This window comes from Daktulosphaira vitifoliae, unplaced genomic scaffold (assembly GCF_025091365.1).
Source record: "Daktulosphaira vitifoliae isolate Bord-2020 unplaced genomic scaffold, ASM2509136v1 Scaffold_4, whole genome shotgun sequence".
NCBI lineage: Eukaryota > Metazoa > Arthropoda > Insecta > Hemiptera > Phylloxeridae > Daktulosphaira > Daktulosphaira vitifoliae.
Genome location: NW_026099575.1, coordinates 6,009,092 through 6,017,936, shown reverse-complemented (window position 1 = coordinate 6,017,936; position 8,845 = coordinate 6,009,092). Strand labels below are relative to the sequence as shown.

Below are 8,845 nucleotides of genomic sequence, written 5' to 3'. Positions count from 1 at the left end.
GTATTGTTTTCGCTTGCCATATTAATAATTAGTTAAATAACTCTGAATACTTACACGAGATGATAGCTTATTTTGACGAGCAAACACGAAGTGATCCCAATGTCAACATAGACAACGTTTATATATGATAAAGTCATGATTGTCATGGAGAGTTAATTCGTTGAATTCTTTTATTATAAGCCACTTAAATATTTGAAAATTAAAAATAATTGTTAATCAAAATCGGTCCAGCGAGAGCTGAGATTGAATGGTAACAGACCAAATAATTAAATTAAACACATTATAGTAAATATAATACTTCACATCGAAGTTAAAACTATTAATTTTTTAATTAACACATAATAAATGTAGGAATAGTAAACAATTAAATAGTATAGTAGTTATCATTGTACAAATCATTAAAATCATATATTTTTTAAGACTGGTTGGGTTTTAGTTTTGAATTTTATTAAAATTTAATCATTTCCATCATTAGCTGCATTTTGATTTTTTAACTTTGCTACTTAAGTATGAAATTTTGTCATATTAGAGCTGATAAATTTTATTGTATTTTAAGAAAAATTATTACATTTGATTTTACCATTATAAAAAAAATCAATTTTTTATACTATACTAAAGTTTTAAACATATTGAAATTATTTACAAGTTTGGATCAAAGTTAAAAAAGAACAATAGTTTTTGTTGTCCTACTCTGACAGACAAATTGTACTTTTCATTAAAATCTTGTATGGAACTGAATTTGTAGAAATGTTAATAATAGGTGCATAGCCTTCCTTACCCAAAGAAGGGAAAATGTTAAAAATTGATAAAATTTTTTTAGGATTACAAAATTCCATTAATTCTGACTAAAATGGTTTAGTATTAATTATGATCTATTGTATGTAAATTATCATTATGCCAGTTTTATTTAAGTCTTCTAGTATTTAAGCATCGAGTCTAAAAAAAATTTAGAGTCTATAAGAAATAATTGAAAAATTATTGAAATTAAGACATTCATGTAGCTAAATTGCATAGCTGACACGCCGTTCCATATCACGATAATAGACAATTGGTTTAATTAAATGGGTATTAAACAGTTTATTTACAAAAATTTTAATTAACATTCTATTATATAATATTGATATTAATCTTTAAATGAATTCAGAGTTTTATAAGTTTTTATTTACAATTGCCATTTTTGAAGTGATCTTACCACTTTAGATCATTTTTTAAATTAATTTTAATTGTCGATTATAATTTTTAATTGTTCGTTTTTAACTTATGTAATTACTTATTAAGTAATAAGTAATACTATAGTATATAACACTATAGTAATACTTAAGTTTATACTATAACTTATAAACATAATAATTCTCATGATGACAGCATTTCGATCCGTTATTGGAATGAGACACAGTTCAAAACCTGTAAATGGAGCTAACGACAATAATTATGATGAGTCTGATGATGAAATTCTATTAAAATTTTATATTTGATATAATATTTCAGTTTTGTTTATTTATTTAAGATAAAAAAAACCTAATACTACATTATTACAATTAGTAGTTTATAATTAACATTATATCACAAAAAAACTTTATAGGTAACACAACCCAACTCTTTGATGTAATTATTAATAAAAAATTTACTTATACATTTATATATAGTTGGTTGAGAATTTAAGATGTTAGAGTAGTAAAGATATTTTATATTTATTGGTAGATCATATTTCTAAAATACTCATCTTTAATTTCATAGGTTGATTTTGAAGAAAATTGAAATATGAGTCATCTAATTAATAAAAGTTGTTCGGTCATTTTTTTAATACCCAATTTTTAATTTTATAACTTTTGTAATAAGTTCAAAAATGGCTAAACAAAAATATTTTGTGAATTAAAATGAGTTGATTTATATAAGATTATAAAATTTGAATAATTTAGGCTATTAACAAATGTTTCAATATATGAGGTTGCAATTAAATTTAAAAAATAACTTCCATATATTCCATATATAGGTAAAGAAATACTTTTAAACTTATCATCATATTTCTAATCTAAATTTTTCAGATTATAAAAAATTGATACAAATTCCATAACTTCATGTTTAGCCTCTTAAGTATCACTAAATTCACCAAATTCCTTACAGAATTTGATCCATTATCAGTTTTACACAAAATCATTTAATTCTAAATTTTATGTTATTGATAAATTTAAGAAAATATTTTGACGAGAATATCTTATGTTTTAATCATCTTTAAGGGATAGTATTTTTAAATAACTGTTATTTACTTTACAAAGTCAACTAATTTACTTGCTCTTTTTTAAAATAATATTTTCGTGTTATAATTTAATAAAATATGACTATTAATAATTTTATATTTACTAACAAAAACACTGGTCTAAATTGATTTTTATGCAATATTAATAAAAGTGGAAATTAAAATGAATTTTTATGCTGATCATATAAACTTCATCCCTTTTGTCCATGAATCAGACACATTTAGCCGACAGTAGTGGCGTACTGAGGATTGTAGTACTATAGTCTTTCTTACTTATAAGTGGTCACTGTGCAGGGGATGGTGGGGGTGTCCACCCCTATTGACATATTAGTCAGTCGGCAAATTTTCTATCCTAAGTGACCTTTTTATTTTTTGCAAAAAATGTTAGTGAACACTGGTAAACTAACTTGTAGTCGGTAGTTTTTTAAACTAACACCCCACCATGTTGGGAAGGCTAGAAACGCCCCTGCCACTGTGTAGATGCTTTAACTAACTATGTATTACTTAGTCGTTCATTGCGCTCGTAAATTACCTCATTTATATCACACTTTTATACCAACACCCAATATAACTAAATGACATTAGTTATAACTAATAATTATTAAATCAAATTTAAAACTAACTTTAGGTTAGGCATAAAATATTAATGTTACTATTAATTGTTACATTCAAATTGATATTCAATTAAAAAAATTACTAGAAATATTTAATTAATTTTAAGTAGATTTTCAAATATTTATTATCTATTTTAGTTTTTAAATTTATAGTTACAGTAAATTTATTTAATTTTAGTTTTCAATGACTGCTTTCATTTCCACAATAGGATATTATTTTAAATTCTAATCCAATACAAAAATAATTCATACCTGAATTAAGTTTTATTTCTATCATTATATACAAAAATAAATGTAGTACAAAATAAATATTGTAAAAGCATAGAACTCTGCATAATTTTTCTGCACTTTTCCAGTAGTAAAGTAAATGTATTTATTACATTATTAAAGTTAATTTTTTGTTATATATTGTGCTCAATGCTCAATATATCCAAATTTGATACGTTCTTGCTCAAAATTATTTTTGTCTTCAAACTGTTCACACGATTCATTTGCACTACATTTTATTTTTAAAATATGTTCCTCATTTCTGAAAGATGAAATATCTAAAAAACATGTTGAAACCATATGATGTGCAGTTATTAAATCAATTTTAAAATATTGTTACTAATTTGATAAAATATTAGATTTTCCAAGTATATTTTTCCATAAAACTAAATTTAAATTTCACCATTTGAATAAGCAATTCTTGTTCTTCTGAAATAATATTTAATTTTGTATTGAGAAGTTCTCTATCAGCAATTCGCTGTAATGAGTTAACAATTTATGACAAGTTTATGTACAACGAGTCTACTGCACGTTTATGACTTGCCCATCTTATCTCTAAAATTACTTTAGTGTTAATACTAGGCCATCAATTTTCTTTTGTTCTTCAAGTATTTTTAGTCGTGGTAAACATGGTTCAATTTAAATGTGGGGATGTTTTATATAGAGCGATTAATGACCGTATTTTTAAAAAATGAGTACGCGCGCGTTTAAATGCCTTTTTAGACTTCATTTTATATGTTTACCAAAATTCATATTTTATTTAAAAAAATTATATGTGAAGCCTGGTTCCAATTATTTATCTAATTGTCGCACATAGGGCGAATACTGAATATTCGTCTACTAGCCTAAGTAGTCAAATATAATGTATTGTTATATCATTGTCAAACGAATTTACCATTTCAAAATATCAGCATCTATACGCTATAAAATATTAATAATATTTTCATTTATATAATCTGTGGTAGAAGTATCATAGATAATGCTAATGTTAACATTCTTTGGCTTGTGCAAAATATTGACTTTAATAATATCATGTGCACTATTTAAACAAATTCTATATTTAGCTGTGGAATACTATCTGCTCGTTAACATTGTTAATTTGCAACTTCTCTACGTGGAGAAATCAATTTGTATTGTAGCATAACTGTTATTTTTTTTTATTTTTATATTAATTTGTTAATAAAATAATGAATTCAAAATTATTTGTTACCTTTAATCCAAAAAATCCTGAAACAGCGATGACTAATCAAGTAAGAAATAATTAAAAACCATATTAAATAATCTACAAGCAACTCGGAATTTGGTGATTTACAGTCTGGTCCAAAAAGATTCATATAAGAGGTAAATCATGTATATAACTAAAAGCGTAGTATTTATATTGTATATTAAATATATATTTTAATTGCTATTAAGCCTATTAATAATAGCTAATAAATTATATTTAGCTAATTCCATTAACAAAACTATGTATTCAATCCTTCATTTTAGTAGGTTGAATATTTTTGTGTATGGCATAATTATTGTTCAAAAATTAACTTTAATTATTTGTTTTTTTTATTTATTAGTTATGTAGATCTAGAGGTCTTAAAAATGGAAAACTAACAAAGCTTGATGCTCATTTTAGAACAAAAACTCATTTAACTCATATTGCTAAATGAACAGGACATAATAACGTAACTGTCAAAAAAACTGACACTGTTCATACCCAACTAATAACTCAATCTAAACTAGAAGTTGCCACTAATAGGGAATATAACAAAAGTTTAATTGACATTTATTGACATTTATTGAGTCTGACACAACAAAAATAATTCATTTTTAAATTAAGATAGGGAACTAATTTAAGTAATCAAATCACCTAATAATAAGTAATTAAAACTAAGATATAATTATTAATTTCTTAATAAATAATTTTTCTTGGGAAATTTCAACGAAACTTGTGTTTTAATTTCCAACCATATACCTAAGTTTTCTGAAATATTCAACAAAGAAACAAATCACACTAGTCACCATATTCAAAATGAAATAATTAAAATATGTACAAAGGACGCAAGAGATTCAATTATAGAAGACATTAGTACACAGATATTTAGTATAATGTTTGATGAAGCAAGGTAATAAATTTAAATATGAGCATTAATAAAAAAATATACAATTAATAAACACTAATATTACTATAAAACTTTTGCATTATTTTTAGATGTTATATAGAAGAACAAATGTTTTATATTATTTTAAAACTTGTAAATTAAATACTAAAACTCAAATAATTTCACAAACCTATGATTTAGGAAACTTTAAGTTATTTTAACATAATTAAATGTATATGTGTTCATTTTTCTCTTCCCCAAAGAATTGTCAATTAGTAGACTTGCAAAAAAACTTGGACTTAAAAACAAAAACTATGGGCTAATTAGTAATACTAGATGGAATTGTAAATTTAAAAACTGTGAAGCCATTAAACAATGTTTCTAGAGTATTAGTATTGTACTTAAAAGAAAAATATAAAATAAAGCTGATAGAGATGTCAATGAAGCAAAAGGTATAATTATAAACCACTATTGTTTTTTATCCAATTAATATAATTTTTTATTTTATAATTGGTAATTTCTGTAATGGCTTACTTTTTTTCTTCCAAAAATGTTTTATAAAATTGATAAATTATATCTCAAATTTAACGTTAGCCATTCTATTTCTCACTGGCTAATTGTTAATGTAGTAATAGTAAAGTATTCTTGATTATTCAAATATACAGTTGTCATAGAAACAAATCACTTTTAATAAACAGATATTTTATACTTTGAGTAAGATTAATTATATATTTTCTCGTTTATACAAGATTAATTAATTATATTATTAATGATTATTTTTATTAGCAAGTAATCAATGTTTGATGGAATGTACGTTAAGTGATATATGTTGATACAATTTGTTTTAATAAAATTCAATACTATTTTCATTAGTTATAAAATGTAGTACGATGTATATTGTTTGTTGTTTAACTTTCTAACTTATCCCAGTCGTAAGTACTTTTATTAAAATATTTTAAAAAATCTGAAATTTCAATAAATTACCAAAAATATAGATATTTATCAATGTAATTTTTACTTTTTAACAATTAAACTTTATCCAGAAAAATATACTTTATTAGCATATTAGTACCAATAGTTGCGATTACTAAACAATAATACTTTATGTGGCAGGTCAAAAATAATGTAGAAATCTATTTTTAATTGCTAATGATTAAATTGTATTGGAATTATTAAAATTATGTATATATTCAATGAGGTACAATTAAATTTTTTATTTTAGTATTATTTGAATAAAAAAGTTTGGATATTGCTGAATTATTAGTTTTAGTGATTAATTTTTGTGCCTTTATCCAAAATCTGATTCGTCCCCAATATGATAATATGAATTTTGTCATAAGATAATTAGTACTTCATATAATGACTTACTATTTTTTTCCCAAAAATGTTTTATTAAATCAATAAATTATCTCTCAAATTTAATGTTAGCCGTTCTATTTCCCTTGGAGAAAATATTGAGTCAACTTTTAGCTTTTATTAGATACATATATTTTTTAATAATCTATAGCTGAACATTTTTTCTGTATACTTTTTATATATTTATTAATTTTATAAATATATAAATTTATATATTTATAAATTTATCATTTTGTGTTTTTATTATAATAAACCTTTTAATATATTCTTAACTTAATTGAATGTAATTCAGAAAAGTTATAAGAAATATTATATAAAAATTAAGACCAGAACGATGTCTAATAATTCAATTTGGCTGATAGAATTATCCAAGGTTTTTGTATTTATATATTTAAACTCTAGAATTATTAGCTATGTAATATTATTTAAGTTCATCTTGAATGCCTTGGTATGTAAGTCAACATAGTTTTTTGAAATGAGAACACATATTTTGAATTAAATGAAATGTTTGCAGTTTTATTTTAATAGTATGACATTTCAATTTTTAACAGAACTTTATTCGTTTATTAAAAATAAAACATTAAATTTTTAAACTTTTGATTTAATATACATTTATAAAATATTTTTTATTAATTATAATATAATATTATTATTCTGTATTAATAAAAATGTTATTAAAGACATTGAAAAATCAATAGTCCTTTGATGACACTAGTTTTACAATATTGCCTTTGCTATTAATATCAATAATTTTTACAATAGAACTATAGTTATTTATGTTATGATGGTATTCTTGTTTATTCAAAGTAAAAATTAACATGAAAACAAATGACTTTTAATACACATAGACATTTTATAGTAAATTTGAGTTATTTTATATTTTTTAATAAGATTAATTTTTTTCTTCTCGTTTATACGAATTAATTAATTATATTAGCTAGTATTAAATGTTTTATGGAATGTAAGTTAAATTTTTAACGGTGATGCAATTTATATTGAAACGTATTACAATTGTAGTTTTTATCGCTGTTGAATTTAAATCTAAACTGATTTATCATTTCGCCAGAACTTTTCTGTAAGGACATCTAGAATAAAAATTCAGTGGGTGTTATTATAATTTTCTCACCCTAAATAATATTTTTATATAAGAACACACATATATCTTACTATTTTTGTGAGGTCAATATCTCATAGCTAATAGTTGCACCTATACAACTGTATGTATTAGATTTTTTGAATATACTTCACTTCACTTTAGACTTTCTATCCCCCACAAATGAAAATTGAATACACAAATTATTACATGCAATACTTGATTTTTTAGATAAAAAATTGATGTACATTAATTGATTGAAAATATTATTTGACTATATGAACTTTAAACAAAAAAGTTGGTTCTTTAGTTAATGATACCTTTTTTTTATCATAACCTATATATACATATATATGTATTATATTATGTATATTGTATTATATATAGAGTGTTCAGTAAGTAAGCGAACGGCTTTTAATTGTTTTCATTTTTGGAACAATTGGCTTGTTTCCTTATTTACTAAACACTTTGTATATATAAATATGTATTTGATTTTGAGAACTGCCTATAAAAAGTCATATTGATATATGAAAGTATGTTTTGATTTATATTACACTTTCAAAACAAACGATGACTTTAAACTTATAATATAAAAATAGCGGGCTGTACATAGTTTGATATATCGAGACAGTTATGTCACTAGTACGCGCTATAAATTTGCAATTGTAAAAAAAAACTGGCTGTGCTATGCTAACATTTTCAGAAAGAAATGTCGCATGTACGAGTTTTAACATTTGCTATAAAAAAGTCATGTGTTCAATGTATCTTAAATAAATTGATACATTCACAATTAATGATTGTATTGAGGCTAATGAATTGTGATAATTTTAGAGGTATCATTAATCAAAGAACAAATTTTTTTTTTTTTAATTCACATAGACAAATAATTTTTATATTAATAACTACGCATTTTTTTTTATTCATCTATACACTAAATTCCTGGTACATTATAATTTATATATTCAATATTTTTTTGTGGGTAAAAAAGCAAATGAGATATGATGAATCCAAAAATCTAGTACATTTAGTTGTAAAGACATAACTATAGAAACATTGGCCACAAAAAATATGTAAAATATATTTGTGTTCTTATATAAAAATATATTTTCGGGTGAAAAAATTATAATAACACCCCTTAAGGTTCTACTTTAGTTGAGACTATGAAATG

At 23.0% G+C, this 8,845-nt stretch overlaps 1 protein-coding gene across 1 annotated transcript in view; it reads right to left on the bottom strand.

Annotated features, from left to right (window-relative positions):
• The window catches only part of LOC126903974 (sentrin-specific protease 2-like), a 5,983-nt gene extending 2,297 nt beyond the window's left edge, over window positions 1–3,686 (bottom strand). Inside the window, exon 1 of the mRNA XM_050682571.1 lies at window positions 3,683–3,686. Within this exon, the coding sequence (XP_050538528.1) occupies window positions 3,683–3,686 (4 nt within the window). The remainder of the gene's footprint in view (window positions 1–3,682) is intronic.
• Window positions 3,687–8,845: the final 5,159 nt, after the last annotated feature.